General features: G+C 39.3%; 1 protein-coding gene across 2 annotated transcripts in view; it reads left to right on the forward strand.

Annotated features, from left to right (window-relative positions):
• ADGRV1 (adhesion G protein-coupled receptor V1) overlaps positions 1 to 24,132 on the forward strand; it is a 524,455-nt gene that overhangs the window by 419,935 nt on the left and 80,388 nt on the right. For both annotated transcript variants that reach the window (XM_073887989.1, XM_073887998.1), the window contains one exon: positions 11,492 to 11,649. In XM_073887989.1, coding sequence (XP_073744090.1) covers positions 11,492 to 11,649 — 158 coding nt within the window. The remainder of the gene's footprint in view (positions 1 to 11,491; positions 11,650 to 24,132) is intronic.

Raw genomic sequence — 24,132 nt, forward strand, 5'->3', positions numbered from 1 at the left:
GTGGAGGACATGGTGGACACAGGCAGATCTTCTTGTTTGCATAACTGAATCACCAAATATCTGCTGATTGGTAAGGAATTAGAAAGGGAAATAACTGATCAAATCCCACCTCTTTCATGAAGTCTTCCCTGACTATCCCAGTAAAAGATGTTCCTAACATTGAACTCGTAGTGTTCAGCACTTTTCCCCAACACATAAAGGTGATAGATGTTACACTTACCTCTCTAGTATTTGAAATCTTCTTTTTCTTCAAGTGCAGGTTAAGTCTTGTGTGTGTGTATATACATATAAGGATTCGGGGCTTAGTAATAAATGATGATAATAATAATAATAATGAGAAATATATTTTATTGTGCACCTTACAGCATGCCAGGGTTTGATCCAAGGTATTTACACGTATTAACTCATTGAGTGAGTTCTTCCTATGAAGAAGTTGCTGTGGTTCTCTCCATTTTACTTGTTAGGAAACTGAAGTAAGAAGCAGCTCAATATTGACCCAAGTCACAGTCAATAAAAGGTGTACCTAGGATTGATTCACATAGTCTGATTCCAGAGCCTTCTTTTTGGGCTTTCCAGAGCCCCCCAAAAAGTACACTCTTTTTTTTGTAGGCAGTATTACCATAATCCAATAAGAGGTTTCTACCTACTCTCTTCTTCCTCCCACACTTGGACCTTCAATAGCAACATCATTTATTGTCTTTTGAGAAAAAACTTCTTTACATAATTCATAAAGGAGATCACTTTATATCCATGTGGTGTCAAGTTCAGAGCTTTCCAACTTGGGACTTTTCAATGTTCTTTTACAGCTGTGTAATCTAATCCTTCAGATATCAAAGATTCAAGGAAAGTGAAATGTGTCATTTCCCTGTCAAAACCGGGGATTTCCCATATAGAGTACATGGAATTTTGGCCTCCATATCCTTTACGTCCAGTTTTACTTTCCTCTTCTGAAATTAGTCCCTGAACTCTATCTCATTTTCCCCAGGTATTGTGGCCTGTATTTCTTACCCTTTTAAACATTTATTAGGTATCCCTCACATGTTGGTAGTGCATTATGGGATTTTATAATAATTTCTTATTGTTACATTTTCTTTTTCTTGCTCCAAGATCCTTTGGGAAATGAGTTATGCCTTTTATACTTCTTATATTTCCAGCTATAACTGTCACATTGCAGGACATACAAAAACACTCAACAAATACTAATGTCATAGATTAGCTCTAGCAACCACCTGGTATGAACATATTATGGGTTAGATTTCTAAAACACATCTTTGATGTGATAACCCATTACTTTGAAGATCGACATCCATAAATATTTGTTCAGTAAAAAATTCAGGATATCAGAATTGAAATGGGGTCAGCAAGAGAGCTGAGTGTTGGAGATAAGACATAACTATGTTATGTACAACCTGAGATAATGACCTTAAAATGCTTGGCATATCACCTCAACTAGTCACGTTTCCCTGTTTTCTCAATAGTTAAAAGTTACCCCTGCTATTTTCAGGATTTTAAGATTAAAATTTTACTGATAGCACAAGGAAGTGTATAGTATATTTTCAACAGTATGACTGAATTCACTTAACAGTGTCTTAATGATTTGACGTCCGCATTTAGGAACATCTCTTATTGCAGTGTGCTGTAAATGTTGATGTGACTATAATTAATACAAGGTGTAGGTAGGATTTAGCACTCATGTCTGCAGGGAATGCTCTAGAAATTTTCTCTTGGAGAATTTGCAACTTTCACATAAAGTTGGAGGAATCTGCGGACCTCATTTCCGGGACAATGAAATGTGGCTCCGGATCAGTAAAATGTGGTTGACTAAAAGTCGGATTATTGGGGCACCTGGGTGGCTCAGTCGGTTGGGCATCCAACTCCTGATTTGCGCTCGGGTCATGAAATCAGGGTCTGCACTCAGCAGGGAGTCTGCTTCTCTCTCTTCCTCTGTGCGCCTCCCCCCCCAACACCGCACTCATACTCTCAGACCCACACACACTCTCTCTCCTTTCTTTTTTTTAAAGATTTTATTTATTTATTTATTATTTATTTATTTATTATTTATTTATATAATTTATTTATTTATTATTAGTTATGCAAACAAGATAGCAAGAGCAGGAACACAGCAGGGGGAGCGGGAGAGGGAGAGGGAGAAGCAGACTCCCCGCTGGCTCGATCCCAGGACCCTGGGAGCATGACCCGAGCCAAAGGCAGATACTTAATGACTGAGCCACCCAGGCACCCCACTCTCTCTCCTTCTCTAAAATAAATAAATAAAATCTTTTTAAAAAATAAAATAAAAGTTGGGCTAGCCTTCTACCAAGTGATTTTTGCCTTTTGGAGAAACCATCACCATTGCTGTCAGAATTTGTTAACCCTTAAAATATATGTATCATCGCTAGAGGTGCTAGAGTAGCTACACTCTTGCCAACATAGGCCTACATTTCTACCTTTCTCATATTTTTCATGGGCTCTAATGAAACATATACAGGTGTTTTGTAAGAGTATTTGGGGAAGGAACACATGAAGGCCAACAAAGTCTTCATCAGGAAAAGAAAGTAATACTTATGATAACATGACACACGACCCCCTAATCTCTTCTAAGCTATTACTGTGTTGAGTTTATTGAAATCTCAGATTTAAAGTGCAAAAAACTCAAAACTGCATTTGCAATATTAACCTAAGATGGAAAGTACTGCTTCCTGCCTGTGATGAGGGACCAGCTTCACCTGAAACTGCTTTCCTGCTAAAGCTTACACTCTAAGGCTCTCTGTCCATGGAGCAAGCATGAAGTAAAATGGAGGTTGAAGGGCACAAAAAAAAAATTTTTTTGGACGTTAATCTTGTATCCCCATCTTCACCTCTATAGATCTATTTTTTAATAAATGTAGAAAAACTTACAATTTTACTATCTTGTGATAGTCAGATGTGATTAGAAGGATGTGATTAGTCAGAAAAAAAACCTTTTTAGCCATCCATTCAGAGGCTTGGTGAGTAATAGGTAAGGGCAGGACACCTTCGAATGCACTAGGACAATGACATTTTCCAGTACCAAACAATTTTATGAGAACAGAGCATTAGTACATGCAAACAATAACAAGTCAGCCTGACCTCATTCTGATTAAATTCTGAAAGGGCTTGATTCACTGGAAAATACCTGGAGCAAAGTTAGCAAGCACTGGCCAGTAGGCAGATTTCAAACAGTATCACCAAGTTGTTCAGGGAACAGACTGCTCGGACTTGAGTTTCTTGGAAAAAGAAAAAAGACAAGGTCATTTGCAGAATCATGATTTTTCAGAATGTTTTTCACCAATCATCTCTAACCTTTGTTGATAACTTGGAGTCCACTATTCATCTGTGGAATTTATGTGTAAATATATTTTACCTTTTTAATGAGCTAGGGATGTGGGCAACTGTCTCATTCAGCAAGAGCTAATTGTATATAATAAAAGGCTATTTTTGGGTGTATATATCTGACTGGAAATTTTAGTTTAATACTTGACGAGTTTAAATATCTGCTCTTTTTGAAGTATACGAAACAGTATTGCTCTGAGATGTCCATGTTGTTCTTTGCTCAATCTTTTCAGGTAATATAAGCAGAGAGATACGTTTTAAGTAGGAAAAGGTGAGACTGATTCTTATTCTTTGGTCCTTTGGCTTCTTCAAAGGAGGTAGTCAATGTATCAAGTTAGAAAGCAACTCTAAGCATGGTGTAGCATAAGCTCTAAAACTGGTAGACATGGCAGTGATCTCCTACCTATATCTACAGGAGCAACCGTGCTTTGGGGCGCCTGGTGGCTCAGTCACTTAAGCATCAGCCTTCGGCTCAGGTCCCAGATCAAGCCCCACATCGGTCTGTCTGCTCAGCAGGGAGCCTGCTTCTCCCTCTCCCTCTGTCTACTGCTCCGGAGCCCTGCTTGTGTCTCTCAGTCTCTCTCTCTCTCTGTCAAATAAATAAATAAAGCCTTTAAAAAAAAAAAGAGCCACATTGCTTTAAACAATATTGTGCACTCACCCCCTCTTTCTCTATCCCTCACTCACTAGGTGTGTTTTAATTGTGGCCATTACAGTGGCGTGTAAAAACCCACTAAAGCTACTTAAAGTAAAGAGAGTGGAGTTATAGACAGTCTCAGGCATTCTCATAGAATTTCAAAAGCCGATAATGAGGTATAGTTGGACCTCAGAGAAATCTGGAACTAGAATACCTTGAAAACCAAGACCATGCTCTTCATCTTTCAGAGACCACAGAGTCTCTTGCTTCAGGTTGAGACTATCTGACTGCTCCTCCAACCCTTCCTTCTCTCCTCCCTTTGTCTACCTATTTCTTCTGTATATTCATTATGTATTTACTACAGTATGGATGTTTGCCTTGAATGTATGTCGGCTCTAGTGCCCACCGGTAACTGGCAACTATCCACTTCTGATTCTTCAGAGCAGAAAGTTGATTGGCTCAGCTCCACTTTTACAGCAGAAGCACCAAGTTATTCGTCAGGGGCAAGCCAGAAGAATGTCTGTCTTTGGGTCAGGTATCTATCTCAAAGGTAGTCATCTGTGGCCAGAGTGTGGGGATAGAGGTACATGGCACATGGGATCACCTTTTCCGGAAAACTTGAGTAGCGTGGGCGGTCGAGGAGCATATCTGTTGCACTCACACTCACAGAAACTTCTTCCTTCATGGGTTTTTCAGATGCAGCAGGACTGAATATTTACCTCCCATCCACACCCACCACAGCCCCAGCACTGCCCTTCTCCTTTCACTCTACCTGTCTGCAGACCTGTTGTGTCCATTCTCATATGATTTGCTAGCTCTCTCCTGCCCTATGATCAGAAAGTTTAGGTTGCTAATCCCAGGTTCTTTCTTTCTTTCTTTATTTATTTAGCTTCCTGCCACTTTTCTTTCTGTCTGGTTCTTCAGGCTACTGTGAGCACCATGTGCTATGAACTCTCTGGGTCTGATTCTCCTGGGGATTCCACAGTCCCCTTTGCTTCAATGCCAAAGAGTTGTAAAGATTAATTTGTTAATTACATTAAGCTACTTTATGTCCCACAAATGCACTAGAGGAGTGTTTCTCTCAAACTTTCAATGTGCACATGAAACACCTGGGGATCTTGTTAAAATGCAGTTTCAGGAGCTCTGTCATGGGGGTGTGAGATTCTGCATTTTTAACAAGCTCCTGGTTCGTGCTGCAGCCGATGCTGAGAAAAGAACAATACTTTGAGTAGAAGACTAGATTCCGAAGTGCTGTGCACTTACAAATGTAATCTTCTGGATGGGAAGCACCATCCCCAGGCATCTTTATATGCTCTTCCACATCCAACACTGTACCTAGTATGTGATAGATATTCATACGTTACTTGGGTTATTATTGAACTAGGCGCACATGAAATGCAGGATTTTCTGTGCCTACTTTTTTTTTTGAGTGATTTTTTAAAAGTGCTAAAAATCAGTTACATCAATAAACATTTCTTAAGGGTCTAATTATGCAATAAACATTTCTTAAGGAGGAATATAAAGAAAATATTACAGTTCCTGTCCTCAAGTAGGACACTGGCATGTTTACCACTAACTCTAATATGTCTTTACTGGAATTGTGGAAATAATTTTAGAATTCTAGGGGTAGCAGTGAGGAAAAATGAGCCTGTTTATGCTGCTAGCAGTTTGACCTTCTGTTATTTAGATGTCATTTTTCCATATAAACAATGAGGCTGGTGACATTGTTGGGATGTTTATGTGTGATAATGCATATATTAAATGCCTGGCACATATAAATGATCACTGCCGGTACTATGAGTAGTGGTGGTAGAATTAGGAATAGTAGCAGTAATATTTAAGATAGTTTTCATCATCCAGCTAATTCACTCTAGGAAAACACTTTGTTCCTCCCCCTTTCTCTCTAAGTCCATACATTATTTTGTAGGGCTTATCTGCAATTTAATCTTAATATTATTTTTGTTTAAAGTTTAAACTTCAAGGAACATGCAATTTAAGAATTCAGTCAAGGGGCGCCTGGGTGGCTCAGTCGGTTAAGCATCGGACTCTTGATCTCAGCTCAGGTATTGATCTCAGGGTTGTGAGTTCATCTCTCTGATGTCATCATAAATATATTCAGTAGGAAAAATTAATGTGCTTGAAGTGTTTCTCTAAACCCCTCTAACCATGTTGGATGAGACAGGAAATACATACATATACACAAATACATTCATACACACACACACACACACACACACATTCACAGGTGAATAAGAAATATGTGTTAAATAATATCATCTTTGGAGAGAAAGTAGATTGGACATGCACAGAAAGGAATATTGAAATCACAAGTATTGGCTTAGATTTTACTTATAAATGATAAACATCTACATAATGAATAACATCCGTATTCTTCAACTAGGGCCAATAAACAGATATATTGTACTTTTTTTAAGATTTATTTATTTATTTGAGAGAGAGAGAGAGAATGAACAGGGGAGGGGAAGAGGGAGAGGGAGAGAAAGAATCTCAAGCAGACTCCATGCCAAGCTTGGAGCCTGACACCGACACTGGACTCTATCTCACGACCCTAAGATCATGACCTGAGCGGATGCCAAGAGTTGGACGCTTAACTGACTGCGCCACCTAGGCGCCCCTGTACTTTCCACACAAAGTAGAAACCAATTTGCAACAAATGAACAATTTTTGCTTTATCGTACATTAAATAAATTTCTAGAATAAAACTGACAGACCCTCTCCTTTATCCCCAGATAAAGTAGCATATCACCAGGAGTTTCTAGAAAGAAAAAGTTGATTGAAGCAACAAATGTAGCTGTTGATGTAGGTGCCATCATTCAAGAAATCTTTTTTTTTTTAAGATTTTATTTATTTATTTGACAGAGAGAGACACAGTGAGAGAAGGAACACAAGCAGGGGGAGTGGGGGAGGGAGAAGCAGGCCTCCTGTGGAGCAGGGAGCCCGATGCGGGGCTCGATCCCAGGACCCTGGGATGATGACCTGAGCCGAAGGCAGACGCTTAACGACTGAGCCACCCAGCCGCCCCTCATTCAAGAAATCTTAAGGAGACTTACCTTGTGGGAGGTTGGCACATGAGCCTGGAAGTCATAACTGTTAATTTTGTCTTATTGAGGAGAAGTACTTACAAAGAAGACCTTGGAAACAAACGTTTATGGTTGACCCTTGAACCACACGGTTTGAAATGTGTGGGTCCCCTTATATATGGCCTTTTTTTTTTTAATAAATAACCATACATACGGTAAATGTATTTTCTCTTCCTTATGATTTTCTTAGTAACGTTTTCTTTTCTTTAGCTTACTTTATTCTAACTGTAGAGTGTAGAATACATATCACATACAAAATACGTTAATCAACCATTTATGTTTATCAGTAAGGCTTCCAATAGGCTATCAGTAGTTAAATTTTGGAGGAACCAGAAGTTATACGTGGATTTTTTTTTAAAACAATTTTTAATCAAGTAGGCTCCGCACCTAAAATGGGACTTAAACTCACGACCTTGACATCAAGAGCCACGGGCACTACTGATTGAGCCAGCCAGGCGTCCCCAGATGTGGATTTTTTACTAGAACAGGGGGTGAGCGCCTTTAACCTCTGCATTGCTCAAGGATCATCTGTATTATTTTTTCATTACCTAGTTCTTTTTTCGAAAGCTATGTAATCCGGATGTAACCCTGGATTTCTTCAAGTCCTCCAGTTTACCAGGGTCAACTTGTTCTTTAAAATATAATTTAGATGGACTCAGATCACAGTCTCACATACAAGGAGTTCCCAGCATCCCTCCCAGTATTTTCAGCAGTTGTAAGTGGATCTTATGTCTCTCTTGGATACCTTTGCTCCTGAGTTCCTTCTTATGCTGACTTCATACAGGGAAAAAGAAACTGAAATGCCACCCACATAATTTTTTTTTTTTAACACTAAGTTTAGGTAATGCAAGTGAAAACACTTCAGTAAGTATAAAGTGCTACCTAGGGGAGGTAATAATCTTACTAAATTAGAAAGTGACATAAAGCATTGTGAATGCTCTAAGAGTAGACTGAAGGGGGAACACGGAAGATAATGAAACAGCATCTTCTTGTATCATCTAGCCGAAAACAGAGAAAAGGATGAAGTCCTGACAAGATTTTGAAATAAATTAGATTGTCCGTGGGTTATAATAAGAAAGGAAATTTACCCATGAAAGTTTAAAAGGGAACAGCAAAAGTTAGTCATGGGATTGCGAGAATCCAGAAGAGTACTCAACACCAAAAGAGAGAAGGGTCACCAGAATACTTTGAAGCTGGGTGAGCTGGTAATTACAAGGAACACATTTTCCTCACCGTTTTTTAAGAAAGCAAATCCACGTGGCCTTTGTCTCATTTCCCTGGTGACTGCCACATCTGTTCTTGAAGCAAAAACTGCCACAGCTCTTGTGTGTGCAGAGCATTCAGTCTCCCCAGTTCTTACATTACATTCAGTTTTTGTGAGAATTTGTTCCCAACCTTTTTTTCAGAAACCATTTCTAACGTGATATTCACAATTTCCTAACTCCACACATCACATTCATATGATCTAATCCTCAGACTACCTGGATGTACTATATATCTTATTCGATTGGACTGAAAGAAATTCTGGTTGGTGCGGCTTGTTTTCTTTTGTTGTTGTCGTCGTCATTGTTGTTCTTTGTTTTTTTTCTTTTAAGGATAGAATATACTTCATTTATCTTGGGCACTTTTAAACCTTTGTCAGAAGTTTTATTCTGTACCAGTAGAAATACCATTCAGAAAATACTGACCAGAAAATTCAATACCTATTAGCTTTAAAGGAAAAGTTAAATGAGGAGAATTTAGAAGAAGGTGTTCCTATAGGAAATAGAATTTGAGGATGTGGAATGACATAGCCTCTCCACCTGCTTTCCATGGATGGGGTCATGGGAGTGTGGGGCCCTGACTGCTATCTGCTCTGGTGGGTTACCCTTTTAGCCCTGTCTCATTTGCAACTGCCTCATTTGATAGTGGTGTAGAAGAGTTGTCTGGCTCCGTAGTCCCTAAGAGAGGTAGTACCTATATACGTAAGGCAGATTGCTTTTTGTTGGAGGAAGACTGGCGTGGAGTCTCAGCTACACAGAAGTGGGCGCGGGCAGTGCCACACGGGACAGCAGTGCTGAAGTGGCCAAGAAGGCAGGAGGTACTGCTACCAGGACCAGGCAGGCTGTGGAGCCAAACCCCTCCTCATCAGTAATCTGGCCCCAGGTTGACCATGTGGAGGACAAACTTTGGGCACTCTCAGCAGCCCAGTACTTGTGAGAGGCCATGACTTGTGCAGCTCTGAAGAAACAGGAGAAAGTGGGTCACCTCCGAATTGGATAATTTTCCTTACCCTTCTCTGAAAGAATGGGCCAGCATGACCAAGTCATCATACAAGCAGGGAGAATTGCAAAGGAGATTTTTTAAGAGCTGTAGCATTTAGAGGATTCCCTTCTCTTCCCAAGAGCCACTGGTCACTTCTCACTTCCTGGGGGTTCACTTTGCCTCTTTTATTTTTTTTAACCAGGATAGTGTGCCATTGGTTGGGGTTCTGCTTTCGAAGATTATCTTCTAAAGGAAAGTTTTTAGGAAAGCACTTCAAATAGAGACATGAGAACCAAACGTGGTCAGCCCCTGGAAAATGTAGATATTGACGGGTCAAACCTGTGTCACAGCACTCGGTGCGAAATGTTTACTACTCCCCGAGCAGGTCACAACAGATTCAGTAACCCCATTTTACAGACTGAAGTTGAATTGTGATGACACTTCCAGGTAAAAATTAAGCACCGAAGCCTGCGTGTGGGTTCCTTTGTCAGTGTCCGTGTTGGTCTAAGCAACTTTTGTACAGTCTCGGGCAGTGAATCCATAATTCAGATGTAAACAATTGTTTAAAGCTGGTGTGCAGAAAATGAGTAGCCAACGTGACTACTATTTTTAGTGCAGAAATATATTCAAGATCAAAGCCATTAATGTTTGCCTGTTTTATTTAATCATATGCCTTTTACCTGGAAGATACAGGTCTCCTGGCATACAGATGAGCGTACAGGGAATGATTCAGGCTTTGTGCTGTCCAAATTAAATTCTAAAAGCCAAGATATTCATCATTCTGACATCTCTTTGCAGATGCAGAATGTATATTGAAATATCTCTTGAAATGTGTCTTGTTTACTTGAGGAATACATTTACTAGGTCATGTTAATTAGAAGTAATACCTGAGTAAGGTCTTTAATAATGTATCTCTTTTTAAATATGAAATCGAGGCACTGTTTTTCCCAGTTGCTGAAATGGCTGTTTCTCCTGATTACCTATATTTTGGATTTTGAGGTTTCCTTCTAAATAGTTTATACTTTTTCCTTGAGTTTTCTTCAGAAATCCATTAGTTTTGGCTATATTGTAACCTAGGTTTATAGATATTGAAAATGGAAAAGTCAGAAAAATATATTTGAAAGAAGTCACTCCCTACGAAGATTTCTTGTAATTAAAAGTATTATAGTGTCATAAGTTGTAGGAGGTGTGTTCTTTATGATACTTCAAAAGCACAGTTTTAGATAGTGAGAGCCTATTTAACAGTCCTCCATTTTGACATTTTTTTACATTTCTTATGTAAAGAACAAGAGGATTTTATGGCCAATGAGTAAAAATTTCCAGTTACATCACTGAAACCATTTTCCATTGAATTTCAGTGTTACCAAAATAAATAATGTGAGTTTACCTTGGACCTCACTGATCTAAATAAACTCCAGTAATCATAGATACAGTTGTGTAATAGAACTTCCAAAGGGAAAGTTATCATTTTCAAGAGAATTCATGGTTCTTGGGAAAATGTATAACTTAGGGGCACCTGGGTGGCTCAGTCGGTTGGGCGTCTGCCTTCAGCTTGGGTCATGATCCCGGAGTCCTGGGATCGGGCCCCGAGTTGGGCTCCCTGCTCAGTGGGGAGTCTGCTTCTCCCTCTCCCTCTGCCCCTTCTCCTGTTCCTTCTCTCTGTCTCTCAAATAAATAAAATCTTAATGAAAAAATTAAAAAGAAGATGTATAACTTAGAAATGACAAAACTGCCTTTCACTCAAAAAACAAGTTTGTGGAAATGACAGAATGAGCCCTAGGAATCCTCAAATTTGCCTTTAAACAATGGCACCTTTTATGCAGTGCTCATTGGGACCTTGGTCTAGTAGGCCAACAAGATAGAGCTAGAAAAGTGAACATGCACTTCTCAAATTTATTTTGCCATAACCTCTGTTAAAGTTTTCTGAGCACCTCAGGATGTGCATGTTCCATTGGAACCGACTTTGTGAAGCAGTGGGTTAGATTTAATCGTGTAACCTCTACTCAAACAAAGCTTCAATCTGGCAAACCAAAAATTTGCTTTTGCCAACATTTCAATACAAAGCGCTAGTATAAAGTGATGACGTCACACATTCCAAATATAGAAACATTTATATCGAAGTTGTCTGAGTTATCTCATCGCCTCTTCTCTCTTCCAGATGTTTCATCCCAAACATCTATGCGGCTCTGTTCACAGCGGCCCTTGTTCCTTTAATGTGCCTTGTGGTGGTGTTTGTGGTGTTCATCCATGCCTACCAGGTGAAGCCACAGTGGAAAGCATATGACGATGTCTTCAGAGGAAGAACAAACGCTGCAGGTTTGGAAGGAACCCTATTTGTACTTTGGAGATGGGAACTTTTTAATGGTGGTAAAATGTCACTGAATAATTTTTACAAAAAGAAAGAAGGAAGGAAGAAAAGGAGGGAGGGAGGAGGGGAAGGAAAGGAAGGAGAGAAGTTAGACTCAGCTTCCAGCTCTGAAGCTCTGAAGCCCTAAGTTAAGCTATGGCTCCCTAGTTTCTCCTGCTTCTTGGCACTTCGTGACACGTCTCTTTCTTCAGGGCTCGATAGGTTTTATTGCCAGTTCCGATTTTGTCCTTAAGATATTAATGTTCAAGCAAATGCCTCACAACCTTGGGAGCTGCTTCCCCAGGCTTTCTTCAAGTGAAGCAATAACAACCTGTGTTCAGCCTGTGAAATCTGTTCGTTTCTCTCAGCTTCGGAGACTTCATCATAGAGATCCTTCCCTAACGCTCATGAGTGCCATGGTTTGCATGTGGAGTTCTGATTGTGCTGACAGATGTTTAAAAACATATGTGATCGGACAGCTTCATAACTGGCTACACATGTCTGGTTACTTAAGAGTGCAAGTCTTTCCAGCTCAAATTGGCTTTCACTGCAGCTCATTTTTTCCCTTTGAATCATACTTAACACAGGTTTTTATGAGCTGATTCTTTTTTGTTGTTGTTGTTAGATTAGAGTCTCTTAGGAATTTTCTTAACTAGGAACAATAACCACACACCTACATAGAGAAAATTCCCTCTAAAATGGTGTGAGTGATGGGGACATTAGAATCTTGTGAGCTGGGGTTGGGGGATCCTTCTTGGGCCAATGAAGAAGTCTCTTTTCTAAAGCCAAATGTGTGAGAGGAATTTTCACATTTTAAGAGCTTTTCAAAGTTTAAGCAAGATACCATATATGAAGTCCCTTGAATAGTGTCTAATACATTATTAGCAACTCAGTAGATACTATCACGGGGTAAGAAAAGTAGACCCTCTAATGTATGAAGAGCCTTCTATTTCCTGAAGTGGATCAGGGAACAGATTTTCTTTGAAAACCTTTGAAAAGATTTTCGTCCTGATGTAAAGAGAAGGGACTTTTTGCTATTAGTCTGTTAGGATAGCTGTGTCTAGCCAGCTCTGCTCTCTTCTTTCCCATTTAAGCATGCAGTCATTGTGTGGGCAGAAATATTATTTAAGGCTACAATTAATCTTAGATTCTTCAATAAAAGAAGCAATGTTCACTGTAGAAATCCTACTTTTTCATGGGACATAGAATTTATAAAAGCTGTGCTTTTATTCAACTTGGGATTCATTTTACTAAAATACATATTCTTTTTTAAACAGAAGGTTTGTGTCTTTCCCCAAATGATAAGATTTCCTCTGTTTTCTGTATGATATAAAAGTGCCAGTGTTTGCATGTTTTCAGAAGTGATAACATAAGGGCCTAACCTAATGAGTTAATTCTTCCTCATGGCTAAATCACCTTTTGGATATACTCCATCATAGATATAGTAGATAATAATACTCCAATTATCTGAAAAACATAGCCCTCAAGCATTAAACATAATGCTAAAAGCTTCAGCAGTTGTTTCTCAATGAGGGAAACCTCTTGCCATGAAATATTAATAGGAGCATTGTTCTATTATAGCTTTTCAAATAAAAAAATTATTATATTTCTAATTCCCCTATTGCCATGACAATTTGGTCTAATAGTCATTATTTCACACTTGGACTCTTACAGTATTTTCCTGAGTGGTCACTAGTTCTGGTCTTTTTCTTCTCCATCTCATTTTCTCAGATGTCTACATTTCACCAATGTAAAGTGGATTCCCTCACTCCAGCATTATAGCCATTCAGGTTCTCTCTCGTTGCCTGAGAAAAATCCAGTTTCTTTGGCCTACAACACAGGAGTCCCTACAGTCCACCCGCCCCCAAGCCATCTTTTCATCCCCAAGTCAGTTACTATTTATCCTGCATTCTGACCATGCCACGTATTGATTTACTCTTTCCTAAAATTACCTGATCCCGTCATCTTTGCTCGTCTAAGGAGACCTCTACTGTGAACTCTTCATCACTAGTTGATAAAACCCATGTGTTTAGTTAAGTAATGTGGATGAGAGAGAGGTGGAATGGGGTTTATTACCTTTCCATAATCTTCATTCACTCTACACAGCTGTCCAAAATAAACCCATAATCTAAGTAAAAATGGCTTGCTGGATAAGCAGAAGTTAATTCCCCTTTCCAACAAGGTACTACTCAGTCTTTTATAGAAATTCTGGAAGTTCCCAACATGCTACCTCTTCTCTGAATTGCAATTGCCTCTTCACAGAACCATACCAGGTAAGAATTGCTCATTTCCTCATCTATGCCTTTGAGGCACTTTGTCATTACAACCATTATAGCACTTATCTTAGAATGAAACGGTGACTTCTTTCCGTATATGTGGTTAATCTCCTTAATAAATTAGCAATTCTTGGAGGGCAAGGACCATTTATGATTCATCTCTGTATCACATGGCCTTCAAGAGTGCTCAGTGGATAGCCGGAGCATAGTTAATATTTGTTAATATTAATTGACTATTGTTAATAGTTAATATAATAATCATAAATGCACCATAAAGTCTTATAGGTTCGGATCCTTAAGCTAAATATAGCATTAAAAAGAAGAATAATCTGTTATATCATCAAAAGTAAAAATTAGAGGATTTATCTCATTGATCTGTTTGTAGGTATCCCTTTGAACATTGTTATCATTGGGGCTATAATTGTTTTCTTGACTTCTGTGATTCCCAAAAATATGTGTTCAGCTCTGACTGCTGGCCTAATCTTTTATATTTTATTTGCAACCACTATAACACACTTCCATTTGAATATGCTCCACTTATTTCAAATTCAAGATTTCTAGAAGAAGAAAAAAAATGTCTACCAAGGAGCATTTGATATGCTTTTTGAAAATTTTTGCTAAAATTCCATTGCATTGAAAAGTGTCCAGTCACAATGGCACTGTAAATTCGTGGATTGCCCTCTGCCCTTCTCCATAGGAGCCCTTACATAGGAGTTAAAGGCAGGATATAACAAGAGAAAATGTTTTTTAAAGTGAACATTTCTGTGGCTCAGAAATAGAGCAGGAACACAAAGTAGTAAACTGGACCAAAACCATGGACCCAATGTTTTCTGCATCCATAAGCCAGTGGATGCAGGAGTGGCTCAACTGCTGTGGGGGTGAATTAGGACCTAAAAGATTGACCCAAGGCAGATGGACTGGGGCAATAGCATCTGCATGAAGGGAGCCTGAAAAAGCCCTGCTACAGTAGCCTGCGCTTTGGCCTATAGGACTTCTCAAGTCCAAGGAGAAGGCAGACAAAGCATCCCATCAAATACCTGGGCCCAGTTCTCTAGAGTTTGCAGACTGAATAGCTATCATATCTACATGTCACCATGGGGACAGGAAGCCCAAGACATTGAACTAGGTCCTTTGGAACAGGAGAGCTGAGTGGAGGTGCCCATAATACCGTTAGACAGAAAAGGGTAGGCAGCAAAGAGAACAAGCGGTGAGACAAATGCTTTCTACTCAAGATTAGCTGCTGTTTAGAAGTTTCAAACGTTGGAGGAAAACCAACAGATAGCCCTTAAAATCAACAATCAAAAAGATGAATTTAAGCCAGAAAAAATTTTAAAAAGAGAACAAACTATGAATAACTTTGATAAGTATGTTAGGATCCTTGAAAATATGGAGCAGGAATCCTCAGACTGTGGCCCTCCTGGCCCCTTACCTGTTTGCCCATTTCATCTCTTCATTAATAGCTTCCTTGAGATGTAATTTACATGCAAAGGTCATCTGCTTAAATTGTGCAGTCAGTGGTCTTTAGTATATTTATATAATCGCGTGACTGTCATCATAAGCTAATTGAGAACATTTTCATCACCTCAAAAAGAAACCCCACTCCTATTAGCAGGCACTCCCCATCCTACACTTCCCTAGGCCCTAGGTAACAATTAAATTTCTATCTCTATAGGTATGTCTATTCTGGACATTTCCTATAATTGGATCATAGAATATGTGGTCTTTTGTGTCTGGCTTCCTTCACTTAGCATAATATTTTCAAAGTTTGTGTGTATTATAGCAGGTATCAGCACTTCGTTGTTGTTGTTTTAACTGACAAATAATATTCCACTGTATACACACACTACATTTTGGTTTCTATTCATCAGTTGATGGACATTTGGGTCCTTTCACCTTTTGGGTATTGTGAAGAACACTGCTATGGACATTCGTATACAAGCTTTTGTATTAACATAGGTTTTCATTACTCTTGGGTATATACCTAGAAGTGGAATTGCTGGGTCATATGGCAGCTCTGTGTTTAATATTTTGAGGCACTGCCACACTGTTTTCCAAAGTGGTTGCAGTGACCTGTTTTTGTAAGTAAATTTTTCTTGGAACTGAGCCACACCCATTTGCTTACATATATTCTATGGCTGCTCTCACAATGCAGAGTTAAGTCTATGTTGTTGCAACTAGGACCATGTGGCCTACACCACTGAACATATTTAATATCTGGCCATTTACAGAAAAAGTTTAACAACTGACCCCGATAGAAAGAAATATTTATCCACTAAAAACATTGAAACATAAAAAACAAAAATAGATATAAACAATGTAAAAACAGGCAAATATGAAAATGAAATAATTTCAGAAATCTTGGCACTGACAAATATACTCTTTGAAATTTTGAAATATCTTAATATTTGAGATAAACCCCAGGTGAGAAGCAGAGACGAGGAATGAATTAGAATCTGATGCTAGTACTAAGGAATTCACCAAGGTAACATACAAAAAAGAGAAAATATGAAAACTAAGCTAGGAGGTATGAGAACAGATGGCCAAAAGAAAAAAATATAAGGAATGGAGAAAAAGAAGATTTGAAAAGGTAATGGTTGAGAATTTCTCAGAATTGAAAAAAAATTAACACAATTACAATAAAATAAATATCTACATTATAAAAAGGGGGTAAGAGAATGCTGAAAAGTCCAGTGTATTAGCAAAATATAAAGTACATTTTGAAAGTTCCTATGTCTGTATTTTTGGAAAAACTGGAGAATGAGCACCTTTTCTTTGCTTCTAATATTCAATATTGTTGGAAGTGGCACCAGCCTCACTCCGGAGTTCAGATGCCATGATGTAAGCGCATGCCACCAAGCTCTCTGCAAAACTCAGCTTCAAAGGCAACATGCAGACTGGTGCCCAGGCTCTTTTCTGCTTTCCTCTGAGAAATCTGTCTTTTTCCCACCCCATGTACATTTAATACCCGAGAAAGAAGGTGGTTCTAATTAGTTTCTCCCACTTGGTTCTGCAGTTCCAAGCATATACAAAAGCAGCCTTTTTTTCCTAAGGCAACTTAGATGGTTTATAATTTAGTTGTATTTTGCCCTGCATTTTTTTTAACTGGAAGAGCGTCTTAAGATAGATAGTATCATGAGAAATAGATTCTCAAGTAATAAATCAAGAGCTGAAAGTAAGTTTCCTTTTCTTATAAAAGCACAGCTTCCTAGTTTTACAAACGATGCTTAAATTTTGAGTATTTGGGGTCATACATAGCCAACCATTTTTTGTTTGTTTATAAATCACTTTTCACAATGAGTCAGGTGCATTCTGAGAAGGAAAGGTCAGGGGCGCCTGGGTGGCTCAGTTGTTAAGTGTCTGCCTTCGGCTCAGATCATGATCCCAGGGTCCTGGGATCTAGCCCCGCATGGGGCTCTCTGCTAGCAGGAAGCCTGCTTCTCCCTCTCCCACTCCCCCTGCTTGTGTTCCCTCTCTTGCTGTGTCTCTCTCTGTCAAATAAATAAATAAAAATCTTTTTAAAAAAAGAAGGAAAGGTCAATTCATAGTTTCCTTATAGCCAAGCTGGGTTTTGTGTTTAGGTAACTGGGATGATTATGATTATTTATTTACCTTTCAGTTTTAGGTTTGGTAAACAGATGTGATTAGTCAACTTCAGGATCAGACCTCTTTGAATAACGAAAGAGCTTGCATCAATCATTTTGTTAGGCCCGAAATCTTCCATATTTCTCTAGAACTGTTCTCCAGACAAATCACTCTTATACAGATTAGATGTGCCTGACAACAGGAGCAATTTTATATCAACACTGCTGTGTTTGGTGATGACTTCTAAGTACCAGTCCCTTAACCCTCTATTTTGAGTGACTTTTTTGGTCCTACAGCCTTTAGTTTCGGAGTTCAGATCAACTCAATGAAATCTAAGGGAAAGAGGGAGACAGGGAAGGAGCTGACAGTAAATAAAATACACTCTTATGCTGTGGTCTCCCAAAGATGGCCACTGTCAATCCCTTCCTGTTCTGACTGTGGTCTGGGACAGTGACTACAGCTTGGCATTCCGTGGCCCTTTAGCTGCCAGACTGCTGTGAACCACATTTTCGAAGGTCAGTGGCTCCTAATGATACTCACTGGCCGCCGCCTCCTTTCAGTGGGGTGAGTGTGCCGTGAGGATGAGTCAGGAAAAAGGTATGTTCTCTGAACTAGATTTCAATGTCTGAAACAGCATTTTAAACAAAGCCTATAATTTGGGGGGTTGGTTTTGATCTCTGGCAATGATAAGCTTGTCTCTCCTTTTAGGCTCATTAGAATTTACTGGTTCTTTCTGAATCATCATCCAATTCCTATGTGAGGAATGATTCATGGATCAGGGAAGGAAAATTAATTTGAATAAAAAGAGGAAGTAGCTGATTATAAATCCCTTTCTTATAAAATCCCACACATATGTTTCAATATGTTATATAAAAAGGTGATGGTGACTTGATCCAGCTACTTGTATGGATAGCATTAATCTGAGGTATGTGGAATCTCTGGTACTATAATGACCACTTCTCTACTTGGGAGCATATTCGAGGATGAATGCTTCCATTTTTTTCTGAGGCTCCATTTCCTCATATTTAGAGTGAACAACAATAGTAAAATAAATAAAGATTGCATCAAAATTATGAAAATCATTGAAAACTTATTATAATGAATATATAATGTATCATCCCTTACACCCTAAAGTTGAGTGACTTTTTTCTCTCTGGACATTTTGAAAATTTCAAAAAGAGTTTCAAGAAACTTGGTGAAATCCAAAGGAAAAAGAGAGGAAAAAGAGCGAGCTCCTAGCAAATGCAGTACACTCTGTGCTGTGTTCTTCAGAAATGGCCCCTCCCTTTGCATGTGTGCTTCTTCTCATAGAAAGTGGTGGAGTCTTTTTTCCCCTCCCTTGAAATCTGGGCTGGCTTTGGACTTGCTCAGACGCGTATAATGTGATCGGAGTGAGGCTGTCCCATAATGGGCCTAGCCTTTAAGAGAACTAGCACTTTCAGCTTCCTTTCTCTTGGAAGTCAGCCACCAGAAGTCCAATTACTCTGGGACCACCATGGTGTTAGGAACCCCAAGCTAGTCGTGCGGAGTGGCCATGTGAATAGACATGCTTGGCAAGTTGTTTCAGGCATCCCAGCTCTGATTCCAGACATGTGAGTGAAGAAGCCTTTTTGTAGGTTACAGCCTGAGGAGACACCACACAGAGGAAAAAAACTGCCCAGCCCACACTGTAGGACTGCGAGAAGTCATAAATTATCTTAAGCCACTAGGTTTTGTAGTGGTTTATTATGTAGCAATCAATAGCTGAAACACTCTGGTTCTAGAATCCTTATTATTCTCACATCAGAATTCTAAGTATGTCATTGTCACTTCAGATTTTATTGCCTGCAGAAACAGACATGGTTTATAAATAAAAATGGGGAAAACATTTAGGATTTTTGTTTCCTAAAGCAAAGTAGACATTGCCACTAAAGCAGAGTAAAAGTGATCTTACCTAGTGACAGTATGTGCTTGAATAGGATCCAGAATGACCAATATAACAGGTTTCACATGTCCTTGGCAGTAAGCTGCTTGTTTGCAGTCTACTCCCAGTTCCAGTGCTGAAAAGAAAATAAAAAAACAATGCCTAGGGACCTAAGGAAAACCCCAGAGCTTCTCCCTAGACAATGAACAATCTCTTCCACTTGAGCTTGAAAAAGCTTTGTGAACACAGTTCAGTCTTCCCACATTTTGCCAGTGGTGGTAGGGAAAATCCAGAACATTTAAAGAAACTTTATAGATGCTCATCCTCGGCTTAGATTTTTATCTAGGACCTCAGTCTTCAAAGATTCGAATTAGAAATCTTTGAACCTGAAAGATGATGTGTAGTCCCTGAATGTTTGCTTTCTGCAGCATTTAAAAACTTAGAACAATAACATCAGGAGTCAGTTTCCTAAAGCCTAGGAGATCCAAATAAAAAGAAAAAAATAATAGAATTGAGAGAAAGCTTAAATTTCTGTTTCAACTCCTGATTTATACATATAACCAAAGAAGAAAAGGGACTGATCATTTGTAGCAAAGTGGAGTCTTTCTAGAATTCAAGTTTGCTGAATATCTTTACCTCACTGACCCGTCTTTTACCTAGTCTCGTTGGATACTGATGAGGACAAGGGTAGTTCTCTATTGAGGCTATTTCAGTATGAAACTGTTAAATTCAATTTACATTTGTTTTGTAGGTGGGCAGACAGCAATGAGTATGGATAACATACGGTTGCAGGAAAGAGTAAAGGGCATGTAAGTGGCAGGTGTGAACTATGTGCTGGTGGTCATAGTCATGATCCTCAGCACCACTGACAGTTAAGGCTCACCATACGCTAGCCACTGTGCTAGGCGTTTTGTATACATTATCTCAGTTTTTACAAGAATCCTCTGAAGCAGGTATCATTATTCCGGTAATCAGACAACAGAATCAAGGAAGTGAGAGGCTGTTAAATTGAGCAGCTGGGATTAGAGCCACAGGTGAGTCTCAAGCTCTCCAGAGCTGCCATTACTGCTAACACCAGGACTTCACCCCTTCCAACTTTGCTGTTTTTTTTTTTTTTTTTAAGATCTTATTTATTTGTCCGAGAGAGGGAACAATCATGGGGAGGGCGGCAGGCAGAGGGAGAAGCCTCCCTGCTGAGCAAGGAACCCCATGTGGGACTCAATCCCAGGACTCTGCCAAAGGCCGACGCTTAACCAACTGAGCCACCCAGGTGTCCCTCCTTTCCCATTTTGTTATCAAAAGTTTCATTGAGGGGTGCCTGGCTGGCTCAGTTGGTAGAGCATGTGACCCTCGATCTTGGGGTCGTGGGTTTGAGCCACAAATTGGGTGTAGAGATTACTTCTAAAAAAAGTTTCACTGAGGGGCACCTGGGTGGCTCAGTTAGTTACGGGTCTGCTTTTGGCTCAGGTCATGATCCTGAGGTCCTGGGATCGAGCTCCGCATGGTGCTCCCTGCTCAGCAGGGAGCCTGCTTCTCCCCCTTCTGCTCTCACCACCCCTGCCCCCACTTGTGCTTACTCGCTCACTCTCTTTCGTGTTCTCTCTCTCAAATCAATAAATAAAATCTTAAAAAAAAAAAAAAAATCAGGACACCTGTGTGGCTCAGTCGGTTAAGCAGCTGCCTTTGGCTCAGGTCATGATCTCAGGATTCTGGGATCGAGTCTCTCATCGGGCTCCCTGCTCAGTGGGGAGCCTGCTTCTCCCTCTCCCTCTGCTTGTGCTCTATCAGATAAATAAAATCTTTAAAAAAAATTCATTGAGAAAAGTAACATGTAAACATTAAATCAAACCTAGAAAACAAATTCCATAAAAGTAATTATTAGAGGGGCGCCTGGGTGGCTCAGTTGTTAAGCGTCTGCCTTCAGCTCGGGTCCTATCTCAGGGTCCTGGGATTGAGCCCCACGTCGGGCTCCCTGCTCCGCGGGAAGCCTGCTTCTCCCTCTCCCACTCCCCCTGCTTGTGTTCCCTCTCTCACTGTGTCTCTGTCAAATACATAAATAAAATCTTGAAAAAAAAAAGTCATTATTAGACTCCATTTCCCAGAATTTGAAGTGATCTGGTCTGGTAAATTATTCCTTCAATTTCCAACTTCCAAGAAAAACTGCCCCCTCTCTGTCTGGTACTAAAATATACCTAGTTGTCTTCACTATTCTCATGTAGTGCAGACATAATAATAAACTTTATAGAACTTTTAGAAGGATTCAGTGTTAATTCATATAAAGTCTTTAGTACACTCTCTGAAACATACTAAGCACTCAGTGTGTTGGTATTTTTATTAGCATAACAACTCTTTCAATATGTAATTGTTATGGAATATAGTCAGATATGTAACTCCTTTGTCCTGTATGTTTCCTAAGTATCTCTCAAATATGCCTTCCTTTTTTTTTTTTTTATTTTGTGATTATGCCTGATATATTAGTCAGCTTGGGCTGCCTTAAAAAAATACCATAGATTGGATGGCTTAAACAATGGAAATTTATTCCTCATAGTTCGAGAGTCTGAAAAGTCCCACAGTCTGGGTGCTGGCCAGTTCAGCTCCTGACAAAAAGCTCTCTTCCTAGTTTGCTATGGCCATGTTCTTGCTGTGTCCTCACAGGGAAAGAGTTCTCTCCTGTCTCTTTTATAAGCACACTAATCCCATCACAAGGGTTCCACCCTCATGACTTAATTACCCTTTAAGTCCCTATCTCCAAATACTATTACATTGAGGGCTAGGGCTTCAACATACGACTTTTGGAGGGACACAATTCAGTCCATAGTGCCTGGTCATATCCCCCATCATCTTAGACCTAGACAATTGCAACTGTCTTGAGACTGATATTCTCAATACTTGTCTGTCTCCATTCCACACTGAACCACCTAAAAAGTGAAACTGATCACATCATTAAAATCATTCAATAGCAATCTCTAGACTGTAGGATGAAAGGAAAATGCCACTACTTACCCACAGAAACTCTCTATGTATTGCAGCCATAATGTACTTGTGTTGTTGCCTAAAAGTGCTGTGATTTCTGTAAATCTGGACTTAAACAACACAACTGAGTTCACGCTCACTTGCTGAGTTCATCAATTACGGCAGTCAGGGAGGAGAGGGAAAGGAATGAAAATTAATTTCCATCTTGATACACATCATGAATAGGTGTCAGTTGGGTGTCAGTGGAAGATACGCTCAGTGTGGTATACATATGGTCAGTGTCTAAAAGCATCACAGTGGCATTGTTGCTTAGGTGTGTTGTGCACTCTTTGTGTACATGCATCTGACGTATATGTACCATTGACATGCCTCAGTCTGACCCAGAGAATCAATGAAACTGTCCCAATTGTTTATAATTTTTGTACATAGGCTGAATTTCCCATATATTTCCTTGGCAGTTTTCTGCAAAGTAATAAAAAGTTTAAATTTTAATTTTCCTGGCATTCTCCATTCTTTTAAAGGACACTCTTCCCGCCCCTCATCCTTCTTTATTTATCCTGGAAAAATTACCAATGAGGCATTTCTTCCTTCCCCTTTGAAAGCTACATAAAACAGTTATTCATGTTTATTGCTTTGATCTAAGAGCACATTCATTTATTTTTTATTTTTTATTTTATTTTATTTTAAGATTTTATTTATTTATTTGACAGAGAGAGACACAGCGAGAGAGGGAACACAAGCAGGGGGAGTGGGAGAGGGAGAAGCAGGCTCCCCACCGAGCAGGGAGCCCGATGCAGGGCTCGATCCCACTACCCTGGGATCATGACCTGAGCCGAAGGCAGACGCTTAACAACTGAGCCACCCAGGAGCCCTCATTTCTTTTTTAAATGGATGACTGAAGTCAACTGTTGGCTGATGAAAATAAAATTTCTGATTTTTTTTAATGTGTCTCTCTCAAATTTGTATCCACACCTTTGCCAAACTCTACTAGAGAATATAAAAATCAGTTTCTCAAGGCTGTTTTATCTTGGAATATTTATGGCATCGAAAACCTTATGCTCTGTAAGCCACCTCATTTAGTGTCATTGTGGTGATCTTGTAATACACCATGAGTCTCTCTAGTCAACCAAATCCCAAATTCTTTGGTATAAATTCCATTCTTGATTTGCAACTTTTCCATGTATGATTTGTTGCCATTCTCATTATTTAGAGAGTGTTCCAATTTATGATTCAGTACCTACACAGTTCTTTAAAATATATATAGTTACAAAGTAATTCCTTGATCACACATTAATCAACTGCTACAATATTAAAGAGAAGATGAAGAAATAAAGGAAAATAGGGTTGCTAGAATTAAGGAAATAGGAAGTGGTGATGGGTAATCTGGGGAATTAGGAAATGATCATAAATTTCTTTAAAAATGTATAATTGGCACAATGTCTGGATCATAATGCCATACTTAATAGTTTACATATTATAAAACTCAGGAAGTTGAAAATGACATCTTTATAAGTTGTTTCCTTTCTGAAGAAAAGTATACCATCACCATATCAAAAGTGAAATTTGAGTTTCACTGGACCAGAAGGCAGTAACCAACTTGGTCTGATCCTTTCACAAAAGTCTTCTTCCAGTTACCTTATCATAAGTGAAATGGCCTGCCTCATTGAAAGATCACTTTCCTTACAACCAGTTCCAAGAGGCCACTCCTTTTAGGATTT

This window comes from Callorhinus ursinus, unplaced genomic scaffold, assembly GCF_003265705.2.
Source record: "Callorhinus ursinus isolate GAN/ISIS: 27379988/994484 unplaced genomic scaffold, GSC_fseal_2.0 scaffold3, whole genome shotgun sequence".
Taxonomy (NCBI): Eukaryota; Metazoa; Chordata; class Mammalia; order Carnivora; family Otariidae; genus Callorhinus; species Callorhinus ursinus.